This window comes from Colletotrichum gloeosporioides, assembly GCF_011800055.1.
Source record: "Colletotrichum gloeosporioides strain Lc1 chromosome Unknown consensus_7, whole genome shotgun sequence".
NCBI lineage: Eukaryota > Fungi > Ascomycota > Sordariomycetes > Glomerellales > Glomerellaceae > Colletotrichum > Colletotrichum gloeosporioides.
Window position 1 is genome coordinate 1,763,791 of NW_025544652.1, and position 15,596 is coordinate 1,779,386.

The window sequence follows — 15,596 nt, forward strand, 5'->3', positions numbered from 1 at the left end:
CTTATTTATAAATATCTTTATAGACTTTATTAAGAAAGCATATTTAAAGTAAGTAAGGTAAGAGGGGTTCTTAACTACTATAGATTAACTTAAGGAGGGTAGTAGTATACTTACTAAAGTAAGTAATAAAAAGCTTACTCTTATAGTAAATAGTAATAGTAATAAGGTAATTAATATACTTAATAGAGGTCTTACTAACTTTAGCTATTTTAGAAATAAAATATAACTAGAGGGGTTATTTATTCTTTATAGTTACTAGTAAGGTTTAGTATAGCTAGTATATATTAAAATAGCTCTAGAGATAAGTACTATTATTAATAAGAGAGGTTTTATAATATTTATACTTATAGTAAGGATTTCTATAGTAAATATTTATAAGTAGGTAGTAAAACTCACTATAAAGCGAAGTACTAGGTCGAACTATACTAGCTAGTAGCATTATAGCAATAATAGAGGTATTAAGTTAATAATATTAAAAAAGTGTTAATATACTACTAAAAAGTAGAATCTAACTAGATTATTAATTAATCTAGCTAGCGCTAACTATAATAGGTTAGTAGGTTACCTAATATAGCTAGCGCGGTTTTATTTGGTTTTTGTTAATTCTTATCGACAGTACGAGTACGTCGTTTTTTATATAAAAAACGCGATTTCTCAAACCCTACTGCTGTCAACTGCCCTTCGCCACGATGCTTCGTGTACCCCATTAGGAGGCCGGAAGAGATGGAAGTTAGAGCAACTACTAAGCAGAAACTTGTGGATGACTGTCTGTCCCCGTGTTCTAGAGTCGCCGCTGGGGCAGATCTGACCCCGTAAAGGCCGGCCGCAGTGTGTAGTCTTCAAGCATGAACGTAGAATGTGGGCAGTTGGGGATCATTCACATTGACGAATCTCGAGCAGTCGTTGCGAAATGCTTGGTGCCGCTCCTGGAGCCTCTCTTCGAGGTTGTTGCTCCTTCGGGGGCCGCAGACAGAATCGCCCCCTTTCTATGCACGTCGTCACTGGGATAAGGTTCTTCATGGGCAGTTTGGGGGTTCTGGAATGCGAGATATTGTGGTGCTTCTTCTCGGTTGTTGAGGCTTGTCTTTTGCATAGCCGACCGTGTTTTGTGGGTTTGGGGTTTTTTTTCCTAGGAAAAAACTGGGCTTATTGGCATGTCTCGGCCTCGCGAGACAGAGATGTCCCGACGACCGCGTAGTGATCGTCGTCGTCGTTGCAAAGGGAGGTGGTTGAGCGTATGGCGGGGGGGTTTGCCTACGCGTTGCCTCCGCATGAAATTCACAACGTTTGATGGACGAATGGTTGACGGACGAGGGACGGTGTTTTCGCGACGCTGGGCTCTTAGACATCACTCACACATCAAGCTTGCTATGCTAATTAGAGAGCAAAGCGGCAGCCGCGGTAAATGGAGAAATTCACACAAAACAAAAAGAAAAAATTACAGCTTTGGGCTGCTTGATGGCGTTTCTTTCTCGTAGGCAGGAATCCTGCGGGTGGCCATCCCCAAGTGACGTGTCCAGCGCCAGATATCGTGACAGCTGTTCCTGTAGTCCGTCACCCCTGCTTGTGGTTTGACGTCGATGATGCCCGACGAGAAGAATCATCACTGAAGACCGCGAGCCAAGGCCAGGGAAGGGGGTGGAAGACAAGAAAAAAAAAAAAATCGTCTCGGCCGTCGTTCATCCAAGGCCACGGTCCTACACACCGCTTGTCTCCTCCCTGGGCAGACATCGTGGCCGGCCACGTCGAAAATCTTCATGCATCCCCCGGATAGTTCCCCGACTGCCGCGGCGCGAAGCGCGTCCGTCGTGGGACCCAGTCTGCTGGCTGCCCTGGTGAAAATTCTGCAGTTCAGCGTCAGGAGAGGACACGCTGTTCGCAAAAGTCGGTAAAGAGGAAAGGCAGATGAGATGATTGATGTGAATGTTCTGGAATTCGGACGTGAAGTGTTTTTTTCCCATTCAGTGAAGTATGCGCACGAAACAAAAAGATTTGACCAGCCTGGGGGTCGAACCCAGAATCTCCTGATATCAGATTTGAATTGGATCGTAGTCAGACGCCTTGCCATTGGGCCAACCGGCCGGTATCCAGTGCGATGGATGTTGACGTTGCCGTCGCGGGTTGCGGATCTTTGACGGAGGCATCCCGTGGGGAGTTGTGGGTTCTCTGCCGTAGTGTGGGCTTTGGCGTGGTGGTGATGGGGACGGGCGACTTGGGTCACGCGGGACGGGATGGGGACGGGACATCATGAGTGATGATGGTGACTATGCTGTTTCCTAGGATACTGTTGAAGACTCTGAGGCCGAGTTCCGTGAACGATTGTGTTGGCCTTCTGTAGTGTTCGAATGGGTGATATGACGAGGACATTGTTTGTCGTCGATGCTGAGGCTTTGGCGGCTCTGATTCTACACAACGATAGACTTAGAAATGGCACCACGGTCTCCTTATAGATACATACACGAATTGTAATGTGCTTCTAGTCACATCTGATGATGCTGCCGAGAGTCTTGTGCTTAGCCAAGTCACCTCATATACAGAGTTCGAGCGTGAAGAGTCGCTTGCTACCTGCCCCCTAAACCCGTCCCAGCAAGTACATCAGTACATCAATATGGATAAACATCTCATGTCTTCATTTAAGCTATGGCTCATGTCTGAGAAGTTATGCTCAGCCTTGGTTCACGAGGCTACGTGGGTCGCGGAAGGATACTCGGAAACCGCGGCAGGGCCGGGGAGGCATTCAGTTAAAAGCACAAGAAAAGAATCAGAGGGTCTAGATTTCCCAACAATTTTTCAATGATTAGGTGCTTGAGATGATGTATCTAGGGTAGGGTCGTCCAGCGTTTAGCGGCACTGACTTGATGGACGACCGTTACAATGTCAAGAGCGAGCGCACCAATGACATGTTACAATAAGAGAGGTTCAAAACCATACAGCCCTCGACTCAACTCACTTCTTTAACCAAGTAAACCTGATATGGTAAAGCAGACAGTTTAAATCTGTACGGCCGCTGTCTCGGCTCACTCCATAAATCAAATACCGCAACGAGCACTGGCTGAAAGTGTCTAGACGTCCAGTAGGGGGCCTCATTTCTAGTCTCTCGTGAAATTCGCTCTGGTGTCGTCATATGGCGCATGACGATGTGAAAGTGACTGCAGGGTTTCTAGAGCTACAAGGCTTACTACTTTCATTCTATTCAAGTCATCCGTTTGATGCCGCCGGTGAGAGATGCCTTACCGTGGGTTGGTATTTATCAAGCACCTGATTATACCTGAATGACCATATGTTTTCTCGTAGAAGCGGATCGGCTGCATCCCAAAAATTTGTACATATCTTGAGTTGCAGCCGCATATGATACAATCGTCTTTAGTCCCGGTGCTTCCTCTTCGCTACAAATACTACCGGCCCTCGGCAGTATGCATTAGTCCTAAGCCTCTGAGTCTACGCTGACAAGTGTATCGACCAAAGGCACTGCAAGATCATGACGTAGTATTGAGAGATGTCTTCCTCGTTACTAACAAGCTCCGGTAATTGAACGAATGTCTAGTCACTCTACAACCTCCGACATATCTCACCTCCGCTGTCCTTCACGATCCAACAATCCGAGTGGTTGGCTCTACGGCCAGGTCGAGGAAGCGCAGGTTTACGTAGAGTTCAGCAGGCTATCAAATAACAAGAGACGTCAAACGATCTCTATCCTTGACTGAGACACAGAAATAAGGAAGATAATTCCATCGCTCTCGTGTATGTATGTTTCTTGAGGCACTTGAAGTTATTGCTAGACATGAAGGAGACATCCTCGCTGGGTGATGTACAGCTACCCAAGCACCCAAAGAGGCCAAGGTCCTTAGACGACACGACTGTTCGAGACCATCAAAAATTGACGAGCAAGCGTATGGACTATTTCAACTATTTGGCTGATCATGGCTATAATATCACGGTGCATCCCTTGTTGCTACGGTGCTTTCCCTAGAATAGAACCAAAGAATTGGAGCAGCCTGAGGAATAAAGCATATAACCGCCTGAAACAGTACTTCTGAAGAAAGTAGATTAAGTGTCAAAGCTCCTGCTGATTTTTTGTTGGCCTCCGAGAAAAGCACTGTGGCCGGATGTTAAAAGCAGCTTCCCACTCGCATTTTACTTTGAGGGCTGCATGTCCGTCATCGATCTGTGAGATTTGGGGAGAGGGTCTTCTGCTCTACTACACTGGCGAGGACAGTTTCCTGGGGACGAGAGATTGAAATATATGGCCTCCCCGCACCCGGTGTCTGAGCCGAATACCCCGTGAAGTGTCACCTGGTCCTTCTGCACGACCTTCACGATTGGTGATATACTCATATATGAGCGTCCACGTGAAGACTTTTCCTCACTAGATCTCCGTAGACGAAAGAGATTGCGAGCATTATAGCCATCACTACATACCCAAAATGATTGACATCAAGCGGGCACTACAGGTTCAGTCTTCGGGCATCTCTTATCCCTCCTCGACCATTATTCCTTCATATACTACCGGTCTGGACCGTGGTTATCGCGAAAATGGCCTGAGACTGTCCCAGTAGACCTCAGAGAATGTTGCAATTTGATCCTCTCGATGAACCCATAGGATGAATAGATATCTTCTCAAAGCTGTTACCATCTCGAGGACTACTAAGGGTCTGTATAAAAGGGCTGTGTATCGTAACTCGCGACGACTTCAGAGTCAAGCTACATTCGTACGTTATGCACCAACATCTTGGAGACCCAAGTCGCTATCAAACTGGATCATGCCTCGAGAGACTGGTGGCAGAAACCCATTGTCAATCAATAAAAGCGAAAACCGCCTGGGTTTCCGTCTAGAAGGGAATTGAACATGGGGGCCACATTGAGGGGCAGCCACCATACCCAACTGTGGCGTGCGGACCCACCCGGGGGGTCGTTCACCCGTGGCCGCAGCGGGAGCTCTTCTGATTGGCTGAGTGCCTCCAATTTTTTGACCAGACGAAATAGTTCGAGCTTTCAGAGAGGACCGCACGATTCTTGCCAGCAGCGTCGTTGATCTCAATTGCGATGGCAAACCCAACTGCGCTGCGGCCAACGATCGGCCGCATGTTGCGGCTGCAAGAAACTCGACAATGGCTGCCCGCGAGCTCGACAGCCGTCTCTGCCACCCGCCCACGAATCGCAACATCGGCCTTCTCGACCTCAGCCGCCCACTCGAAGCGCAAGACCCGCGACAGCAACCGCCTGAGAGGAGTCTCGAGCATGAGGAGGACTGGTCCCCGTGAGCCGCTGTCCGTCTCGTGGGAGGAGATCCCCCGGCCGGCAGACTACAAACCCAAGGTCGGAGTGGACCCGAAACACGGGCTTTGGGAATTTTTCTACGACAAGAAGCTGCTACAAACGCCCAAGGAAACCCAAGCCCACGGCCGCGCATGGTCTGTTCGGGATCTGCGCAAAAAGAGCTGGGATGACCTGCACTCGCTGTGGTACGTCTGCCTGAAGGAGCGAAATCGCCTCGCGACGGCGAGAAAGGAGCGTGCCAGGCGCATGGTAGGATTCGGAGAGTACGAGGGCGACGAGAGAGATGACGTGGTTCGTATACTCCCACCGCTTTGTGGATTCAATAGTCACTGAACAAAAGTTTCACAGGTCCTCAGCACGATGAGAGCGATCAAGCACGTGTTGACGGAACGCTACTACGTTTGGGAAGATGCACGCAAGCTTGCGGCCGAAGACCCTGAGATCAACCTCTGGGCCGAGGAGGGCGAGCCGGCCTACAGCGGCTACGTTGCACCCGCAATTCCCGAGCCGGAGCTGGAGCTAGAGCCCGAGCCGGAAGCTGTTGCGGAGGATCAGACAGTAGAGGAGACTTCGGCCGAGCAGGGAGCGGCCGCAGCTGGTGGTGCTCCAGTCGAGGGCAAGACGGACCCGGCGGCCGAGGTTGACTCAGAAGCCACGCCGGTAACTTCTGAGAAGGCTAAGAGGAAGAAGCCCGAGGAGGCGAAGAAGGCTGAGAAGAAGAAGCCCGAGGAGGCAAAGAAGGCTGAGGCGAAGCCCGTGGACCTGCCGGTTCCCAAGCTTTGAAAGCCAAAACGATTGTAATCATTACCCTTACCGGCTTGGGGGCCGAGGAAATGAAGCTATGTAAAAGTGTATCCAGACATGTATAGAACCTTGTACGATACGGTTTTTGTGCAACAGGCAGACGGTCGTGTCGCCGCCAAAAAGAGAAGAGAAACCCCCTACTACATGTGGTGATTCTTATCTGATGCGATGGCGTCGGTCGGCGGGTCACGAGAGGTTGGCCGGGCTGCTGAGCTGAGCCTGCAAGCCCAACAAGCCGTTGGGGATTGCATCAGGAGAGCAGACGAAGAATGCTATGCGCAGTACGGATACCCAGATGAGACTACTCGCATAATGTTACAGAAGTGGTACGGGGAGGGCGGGACGAGACCTGGGCCCTTGTACCCAAACAGGGCCAGCCACACCGCCGAGTACATGTTTCGCCGGGGAAACAGACGGTAAGTGGTGCTGTGCTAATGAATCTGTAAGGTACCTTGCTGCTCGAGGACGTGGAATCATTAGCCTCAGGCCCAGCAACAAAGCAGCCGGGTACCTAGGTCGCTAGTTGGCTACTATCGCAGCATTAGCGGTGAGCCACAGAGCGGAGAGATGAGAGCGGACCTGAGGGGAGGTACCTATCCATTAACGGGCAACGCGCTGGAGCCAGACAGGCCCCAAAGCGAGCGCAAGCACTGGCCCAGTGACACACTTGACACTGAACCCCTCCAAAAGCAACAGGTCCCGTCCGTCTGCACCAGGTCCAGGTCCAGGTCCAGGTGGCACCGCGGGCTCTTCATGTCCCTCGCCCCCACCCAGTCCTTCCTTTTGCTGCATTTTCGGTCCCATGTCTCCTACAACACCGCAACTACTTCTCCAGACGTGAACATCCAGTCTTCCCTCGACCTTTCTTTTCCCTCCTCTATTGACAACACCCGACTAATCTACCTCCCCGCCTCCCCCCTTCAAGACTCGCGCAAACATGGATGAGATTGCAAAGGAATACGATGTCATCGTGCTGGGCACCGGTAAGTGACGTTACGCCGTCCTGTGCCCCGCATCGTCGCTCTGGCGTGTGGGGTCCCCCCTTCCCGTGCCGTCTGTTCTGCTTCGCCTTTGCCCGAGAGAAGCTTCCTTGCTGACGAGCTCTGCTCTCTTTTCCTCCGGATCACAGGCCTGACTGAGTGTATTCTCTCTGGTGTTCTCAGTGTCAAGGGCAAGAAGGTCCTCCACATTGACCGTAACGACCACTACGGCGGGTAAGTTGGCTCTCCCTTCTGCCATGACCGCCATTTCCCCCTCCGAGCAAGCGCTAACCATGAATAGTGAGGCAGCTTCCGTGAACCTCGAGACGGTAAATTCCCTCGACTCTTTACCTGCTTACCCGCATGAGTTCTGACCCGACACCCACCTGTAGCTCTTCAAGAAGTATGGCAACTACAACAAGGGCGAGGAGCCCTGGACCAAGTACGGCCGCCTGAATGACTGGAACATCGACCTGGTTCCCAAGTTCCTCATGTCCTCCGGCGAGCTCACCAACATCCTCGTATCGACCGACGTCACACGATACCTCGAGTTCAAGCAGGTCGCCGGCAGCTACGTCCAGCAAGGCCAGGGTGCCAAGGCCCAAGTTGCCAAGGTTCCGTCCGATGCCGGCGAGGCTCTGCGATCGCCCTTGATGGGCATCTTCGAGAAGCGCCGCATGAAGAGCTTCATCGAGTGGATTGGCACCTTTGACCGCAAGGACACCGCCACGCACAAGGGTAAGACGCCGACTGGGAGCAAGGCACATAGATAAAGCTCGGGCTGACACGTGAAAGGCCTCGACATCAACAACTGCGCCATGAAAGAGGTCTACGACAAGTTCGGACTCGAGACTGGCACTCGCGACTTCATCGGCCACGCCATGGCCCTCTTCACCACAGACGAGTACCTCACCAAGCCCGGTGGCGCCCCGGAGGCCATTGAGCGCATCCGCCTCTACGGCACCTCCGTTGCCCGCTACGGCAAGTCTCCTTACATCTACCCTCTGTACGGTCTTGGCGAGCTTCCTCAGGGATTCGCTCGTCTGTCTGCCATCTACGGCGGTACCTACATGCTCAACACCAACGTCGACGAGGTCACCTACGAGGGCGGCAAGGCCGTCGGTATCAAGGCCACCATGACCGGTGTCGAGGAGATGAAGTTCGAGACCAAGGCCAAGATGATTCTCGGTGACCCCAGCTACTTCCCCGGCAAGGTTAAGCCTATTGGCCAGGTCCTGCGTGCCATTTGCGTGCTCAAGCACCCTCTCAGCCACACCAACGACAGCGACTCTTGCCAGCTCATCATTCCCCAGTCCCAGATTGGCCGCAAGAACGGTACGTATTTGTTCGAGGCCGGAAGAAACGGATTGGTTGGCTGACCTGTGGTAGATATTTACATTGCTTGCGTGTCTTCTGCCCACAACGTCTGCCCCAAGGGCTACTGGATCGCCATCGTCTCAACCATTGCCGAGACCGGCGCCAACCACCACCTCGAGCTCCAGCCCGGCTTGGACCGTCTGGGACAGATCGAGGAGCAGTTCATGGTGAGTGGATGAATGCTCGGCAGCATCAGTGTAATGAAGAAACTAACGCCAACTAGGGTGCTCCCATCCCCATCTACGAGCCCACAGACGACGGCCGTGCCGACAACGTCTTCGTCTCCAAGAGCTACGACGCCAGCAGTCACTTTGAGAGCACGACCGACGACGTCAAGGACATCTACCGCCGCGCCACTGGCGAGGAGCTCGTTGTTGAGGGTCTTAGAGAGGGTCTGCAGGTTGCGGATGAGCAGTAAGGCCGACGACTGCGTACGCGGGTGGGGTTTGAACATGGAGGAAACACAGTCTGAGAGGCAATGGGCCCTCGCACACCATAACAGACGACGATCAGGAGTAGATATATATATATCTTGGACGTAGACATCGGGGAGGGTGGTGCACTTCAAAGTTATTCAAGCCATATGCAAAACAGTAAATACTTGTCCCAACAGTGTAACATGAGTGATGTAAACTGGTCAGGGTACGTCGATGATGGTCATGTGGCTTGAGACTGAGTGAGACAGGCAAGGAGATAGGAAGAGTGGGAGGCACTAGACAACAACGGGCCGGCCTGCGACACGGGCAACTTGTCACATTTTTCTTTTTTCATATCGACTCAATTTTATGTGAATTCTCTCATCCAGGGTATTCAGCGGCCCCGTAAATCATGGTCTGTTTGGCTTTTGGAGCCGTCACAGGCTTAGATACATGAAGCAGAACGACGGAACCTTCCTTTTCCTGAATATTCATCCTTCAAGGAAATATAGGCGACTCCGCGAACTGCTTCTCCCCACGCTCGCCTCTTGCGTTCTCTGGCTCCTACATGTCGAAATAAATCAAACCAAACGCCCCCAAGGCCAAGAAAAGCGAAAACAAGCACAGCGTATTTACTTTTGTTCTTCCCATCAAGGAGCGCAAACGATGCGGTGATGCCGCCACGGAAACCTTTTTGTCACTACCCACATTACCGGTCCACCTTTTCTTAACGTCTCTGCGTCTTGCCCATGCCACGCTTGCCGGCGACCTGATGAACGAGTTAGCAATGTGTCTAAAAAGTACGGGTAACTGATAAAACTCACCAAGTGCCTCTGGAGGGAGACCGTCGTGTGACGATCGGCCTCACCCTGTCTGGCGTTCCTGTTCATCTTCTTCTGGCTGAGCTTAGCCAGGCGCTCAGCCTTGGTACGAGCACCATCATCCGTGACACCGTCGTTGCGCCTGTCGGTGGCGGCCTGGCTGCGTGCCCTGCTCTGGGAGCGGGAGCGGAGGCGCTCTCTGGGGGTCGCGTCGACGTCCATGGCATCCGCGTCCTCGGTGCCGGCGCGGGATCTGCCCATGGAGCGGCCGCGGGGGCGGGACTGGGCGCGGGCGCGGTTGACAATGTCGGTCGTGTCGACACCGAGCTGGTCGAGGGCGTCGTCCATCTGGGAGAGGGGCACCTTCATGGATTTGCGGGGGATGATGGCCTGGTTCTTGAGGCGCTTCTTCATCTTGGCCTCGTTGCGGATGAGGGCCTGCTTCTCGCGGATCAGCTCCGCCTTGTTGAGGATGTCGGCGTCCTCCTCGTCGTCGAGGTCCTCGTCCGACTCGTAGTAGCCCTCCTTCTCGAGACGCTCCTCCTCCTCCTCGAGAGCCTGCAGCTTGGCGTCGATATCGGGGTCGACGAAGTCGTAGACGTTCTGGCCGTTGAACACCTCGGGGATCTTGTCGTACTTCCACTCGGGGTTCTTGAGGAGCCAGTCGGCGCGCATGTCGACGCTGAAGACGCCGGCACCGCCATTCTCGACCTCGATGTCCTTGGCGAGCTTGCGGCGCTCCGGGTCCTCCTTGTCGTACTTCTTGAGCCCCTTGACGGCGTCAGGGATAAAGGTCTCACGGGTCTGGCCGTTCATCGGCTGGGCGACGTGGATGCGGGCCATGACGTCGGCGAGACGGCCACCGATGGCGCCGCTGGAGTTGGTGCCGGCGTTGAGCTTCTGGGACACGCGCTCGGCGATAAGGCGCTCGCAGACGGCGTTCTTGACCTGCTGCACGCCCTCCTGGGTGTTGCAGGACAGCTGGAGCATCTCGACCTCGCCGGACTTGAGGAGACCCTGGAGCTTCTCCTGGGTCTCGGCGTCTAGGTCCTCGGGCTTGACGACGTCGATCTTGTTGACGACGATGAAGACAATCTTGTTCTGAAAGAGCGGTTTGATGCTCTGAAACAGGTTGATCTGGGCCTGGATGGAGTAGCCGCACTGCTCACTGAGATCCATGAAGTAGAGAATGGCGGACCGCAAGTGGGCAATCGCCGTGACGGACTGCATCTCGATGGTGTTCCTAGGCTCATTAGCATCTAGTTTGCGTGGCGTGTGTGAGGTAAGGCGCTTACATCTCCTCGAGAGGGTGGTCCAGAATACCAGGGGTATCGATGCATTGGAATCGGAGGTACTTGTAGTCAAAGTGACCGCAGAAGAGGGACTTGGTGGTGAAGGCATACGGCTGGCTACAAACATGGTCTATCAGTCATGGGGTCAAGGATCTCGAGGTCGACGCAACGTACACATCAACATCGGCTCTGGAGACGGAGCGCAGGAAAGAGGACTTTCCGACGTTGGGGAATCCAGTGATGAGAAGGGTTCTGGTGTTGGGGTCGATCGAGGGGAGACGGCCAAGATCTGCATAGTGTCAGTATTCCTAGGCGCGCTTCTGATTCTCACTAGCCGCCACTTACGCTGTCGGACCTGGTCGAGGTACACCAAGGGGTCTTTGAGGCGCTTGATCAGGGTGGCCATGCGACCAAGGGCGGCGCGCTTCAGCTGCTTGCACTGGAACAGCGACTGGCCGTACTTGAGGAGACGGACGTCTGCAAAACACCAATCAGCATTCCCGTCCCGCCACACGAACAAAACACACGGGTTTCCAACGCACAGTCTCTGGAGATGGTCTCGATAAGGTGCTTCGCCGTCGAGAGCTGGCCGAGGGCGATCTTGAAGTGGTCGGCATCGTAGAGGGTGTTGATCAAGTCCTTGTGGAAGGGGTGGATGTCGTTCAAGCGGGGGAACGACTCGATGATCTGGCCGAGCTTCTCGCTGACGGTCTCCTGGGTGAACTTGACCTTGCGGGTGTAGAAGCCACGGATTCTGGAGATCTTGAAGCCTGATCGGATCTGGGTCGGCAGCCGGCGCTGCGTCCTGGAGAGGACGATGTCCAGGAACTCTTGCGAGTTGGGGACGGGAGGGAGGTCCTTCCACCTGGAGGGCGAAACATGATTAGCATACTGCCTTTACTCAATCGTACACGCAAGAGAGAGTCCATACTGAGTCTTCATGTTGGGCGGCTGGGGTCTGCGCGGGAAAATGAAGCAGTCCTCAGAGTTGCGATCGGTCAAAAATTGCCCGTCCGTGAACTGGATGAAGCACTGGGCGGTCGGGCGGTGTCGAGAGGCTTGAATTTTTTTTTCCTGTACGCACTGCGGAGACTCGCTTACCTTATCTTATCAGACCCACACCTGGTGGCGACGCATGTCACCTCTCTCTTGGCAGCGGTTCTCGCGCTTCGACGGCGTCTACTGTCGGTGGTGTGAATTCCGCTGAGCGTGAGGGCGAAGGTTTGGTTTGCGACGCACTAATTGCTAAGTTTGCCTCGCAAACCATCATGGCGGAGCTATCCTCTCGCGTGTTGTAGATAATGCTGAATATGAGGCTATTCAACTCCCGGGTGGTAGACCCTGCAGAGTGCAGACCCAAGGGTACCTCCGCCTAGAACTTAATCGCAAAAATTTCCAGCTGGTAGTGGGGCACATTCCGCGGGGCAGTCCTTCAATGGAGGGGCAACCCGAGAATCTTCAATCTTGAGAATTCCATCCTCCAGCACACGACAAGCCAGACTGGTTGATCACCCCCCTCTGATACCCTCCTACCGACTCCCTCAAGTCAAAGCCGGAAACACCATCACCAAAATGGCCTCTCAGCTCCCCCCCTACAAGCAGGACTTCCTCAAGGCCGCCATCGCGGGCGGTGTCCTCAAGTTCGGCTCCTTCGAGCTCAAGTCGAAGCGCATCTCGCCCTACTTCTTCAACGCCGGTGACTTTTACCGCGCCGACCTCCTCCGCGCCATCTCCGTGGCCTACGCCCACACCGTCATCGACGCCCGCAAGACCGCCGGCCTTGAGTTTGACATCGTGTTCGGCCCCGCCTACAAGGGCATCCCCCTCGCGACCTCCACCACCGACAAGCTCGCCGAGCTCGACCCCGAGCACTACGCGCAGACCTGTTACTCCTTTGACCGCAAGGAGGCCAAGGACCACGGCGAGGGCGGCAACATTGTCGGCGCGCCTCTCAAGGGCAAGAAGGTCCTGATCGTCGACGACGTCATCACCGCCGGCACCGCCAAGCGCGAGGCCATTGCCAAGATCCGCAAGGAGGGCGGCGAGGTCGTCGGCATCGTCGTTGCGCTCGACCGCATGGAGAAGCTGCCCGCCGCCGACGGCGACGACAGCAAGCCCGGCCCCAGCGCCATGGGCGAGATCAAGAAGGAGTACGGCATCCCCATCTTCGCCATTCTCACCCTCGACGACATCATTGAGGGTGCCAAGAGCTTCGCGTCCGCCGAGGACATTAAGCGTACGGAGGAGTACCGCGCCAAGTACAAGGCGACCGACTGAGTTGGCTGGATTTCTGGGTCAGAGGATGAGAATTTAGAGTTCGCAGGTCACGGCTACCTAGATGGGCACGCTCGATTGGAGCTTCCCTTGGGTCAGGCGCAAAAGATGAAGAACAAAAAAAAAGTGATTTCGAAGCGACCCGTAAACTTGAGCCCCCTCGCATGAAATAAAAGCGATGCAGGATAAAATGGGTTCAATTCTCTTGCTCTCCCTTTTGAGGCAAGTTAGTCTATATCATATCCTCGTACCGTAGCCGCATGCTGTCTATAGGAGTTTGCCGCCCTCCAGATATCGTAACGCAGTGGGCAAAAGAGAACAAAAAGCCAGTAATGCAAACCCGTCGTTTACTTGAGCGACCAGGGTATGTGTGTCCTTCCTAATCATGTACCGAAAGGGGGGGAAATATGCTGTTACACGAAAAGTCACCCAAGGAAGTGGACTATTTCGTGTGACCGAACCATGGAATTCTTCACTTAGCCTCGTGGGCACGAGTCTCGTCGGCGACGGCCTTGAGAGCCTCGGTGCTCTTCTTGGGAGGACCGGCGAGATCAATCACCTGAGACGTCGTCAGTGTCGTTTTGCAGCCGCGGAGATCAGCGGCGCTTACCATGTCGTTCCATCCACCTCCAGCAAAGGACGCCCTGCTCTCGCCAAGATGGCGGAATCCGAATCGCTTGTAATAGCTGACAAGGTACTGCTACATGTCAGCACGAACGTGGCACGGCAGCCGGAGTCAACTTACGTCCTGGCAGATGAGGGCCACACGGTCAGCAACGCCCGAGTTGTTGATCTGCTGGAGATAGGACTTCATCATGAGCTTGCCCAGGCCACAACCCTGGAGCTTGGGCGCGACGGCGAACGAGTGAAGGCAGACCGTGCGACCCATGACTTGATGGCCGAGACCCGACGACTTGGACGACTCCTGGTCGCGCCAGTTGACGGGGTAGCTCATGTCGGCATCTGTGACGACGGGTCCGTTGCCGAGGGTCGAGACGACGTGAGCGCAAAGAGCGAGAACGGCGCCGTTGGCGCGGCCCGTCTCGACAGGATTGGCGACTGGCAGAGTCTCTAGGGCAAAGTCCTTGTCCTTGGCTTCGCTGGGGACGATGCTGCAGAAAATGCCGGAGCAGATGTCGGAGCAGGTCGAAAGACGGTACTCGAACTGCAGCCAAGTCAGCATGAGCCAGATCTGGCGAAGAGGATCATGTTTAACACCGCTGGCCACACCAACGAGCAACGCAGCAAGGCAAATTGTCTGCAACGCGTGGAGCAAGCAGCGGTGATCAGCATCCACCCAGGACGCGCAAGAGAAAACGGCGCGATGGGAGTACACCGTGTTGACCCAGAGGAAAAGAAGAAAAAAGTTGGCTCACCTTCTCTCTGGTAGCGCGATGGTCCGGGTTGGGGAACGCAGCGTTCTCGAGGACGACACACGACTCGACACTCGAACTGGTCAAGGGCTGAACGAGGGGGCTGAAATGGACGGGGAAAATCTCCTGGACACGGAGAGAGTCCGTCTGAGGGCGCTTCTGCTTCTGCTCAGAGCGAATGCGTTGGGCCTCAACGTAGCTCTCGTCGCCATCGTCCGAGTCGTCGATGGCGCAGTCAGAGGCCGCGGCGGCCTGGCTGACAGGAGGGTCCTTCTCGGGCATGGTGGCTGATGCGGGCTGATGCGCGATGATGAATGAAGATGGATGGGGTAAGGATGAGGAGGATCCGAGAGTATGGGTTATGGAGAATGGGAGGAGGGGCGTTGGCAGTTGGGAGGTTGTCGGTTACACAAGAGAGAGAGACAGAGAGAGAGAGAGACTGGAGCTTTCCTGGGAAAATATCCCCTGGGTTGCAAACACCAGAAATAATTGGCAACAAGGCGGGAGCACGCCGAGAACAGAGAGGCCCAAGAAGGCAAGTGTTACACTCAAACGGAGAGTACTGGCCGACCAGGGCGGGTCGGACACGGAGGGCACACAAGAGGCTGCCGGCCGTAGGACTCGGGGCTGACGTTAGGGGCGGGGATGGGATGACGGGGGCTAACACAGAGAGTGCCGGCCGGGTGCCGATGAGGTGAGCCGATCAAGGCCTGGATTCCGGGGGAGGCGCCGAGTGGCAGTGAGAGAAGACTAAGAAGGGTCACTGAACGTGGGAGGGGCACAATGCACCAACAGTGTGAGACAGTGAAGAAGATGGCAACGGCAGTGGTGGGAGCTGCAAGCTGCAAAAAGGTAAGTAGGTAAGCTGCCTCAAAGAAAACAGGAGACTGTCAAACAGAAGGGCATATAGCTGGTAAAAGACTTGATTGGATTTGCCCGGGCTGGGCTGGGCTGGGCAAACAAGAGAATTGGAGTTTCCTCC

General features: G+C 54.2%; 5 protein-coding genes across 5 annotated transcripts; 3 read left to right on the forward strand and 2 right to left on the reverse strand.

Moving 5' to 3' along the window:
- Positions 1-5,043: 5,043 nt before the first annotated feature.
- GCG54_00001873 (54S ribosomal protein L4) lies at positions 5,044-6,060 on the forward strand (the record flags this gene model as incomplete). The annotated part of the gene is made up of 2 exons (XM_045401975.1): positions 5,044-5,568; positions 5,626-6,060. 2 exons carry the CDS (start codon positions 5,044-5,046, stop codon positions 6,058-6,060), a joined length of 960 nt encoding a protein of 319 aa, XP_045270704.1.
- Positions 6,061-7,006: 946 nt separating this feature from the next.
- On the forward strand, positions 7,007-8,856 carry GCG54_00001874 (Rab GDP-dissociation inhibitor; the record flags this gene model as incomplete). Its single annotated transcript, XM_045401976.1, has 7 exons — positions 7,007-7,064; positions 7,211-7,295; positions 7,363-7,390; positions 7,454-7,799; positions 7,857-8,396; positions 8,451-8,605; positions 8,662-8,856. Coding segments are annotated over 7 exons (1,407 nt in total), but the record flags the coding sequence as incomplete, so codon positions are not given.
- Positions 8,857-9,581: 725 nt separating this feature from the next.
- Positions 9,582-11,909, reverse strand: GCG54_00001875 (Nucleolar GTP-binding protein 1; the record flags this gene model as incomplete). The annotated part of the gene is made up of 7 exons (XM_045401977.1): positions 9,582-9,623; positions 9,679-10,918; positions 10,971-11,084; positions 11,142-11,256; positions 11,313-11,444; positions 11,510-11,832; positions 11,899-11,909. The coding sequence occupies 7 exons, from the start codon at positions 11,907-11,909 to the stop codon at positions 9,582-9,584; spliced, it is 1,977 nt and encodes a 658-aa protein (XP_045270706.1).
- Positions 11,910-12,539: 630 nt separating this feature from the next.
- Positions 12,540-13,244, forward strand: GCG54_00001876 (Orotate phosphoribosyltransferase; the record flags this gene model as incomplete). Its single annotated transcript, XM_045401978.1, has 1 exon — positions 12,540-13,244. One exon carries the CDS (start codon positions 12,540-12,542, stop codon positions 13,242-13,244), a length of 705 nt encoding a protein of 234 aa, XP_045270707.1.
- Positions 13,245-13,713: 469 nt separating this feature from the next.
- On the reverse strand, positions 13,714-14,896 carry GCG54_00001877 (uncharacterized protein; the record flags this gene model as incomplete). Its single annotated transcript, XM_045401979.1, has 4 exons — positions 13,714-13,800; positions 13,852-13,938; positions 13,987-14,499; positions 14,618-14,896. The coding sequence occupies 4 exons, from the start codon at positions 14,894-14,896 to the stop codon at positions 13,714-13,716; spliced, it is 966 nt and encodes a 321-aa protein (XP_045270708.1).
- Positions 14,897-15,596: the final 700 nt, after the last annotated feature.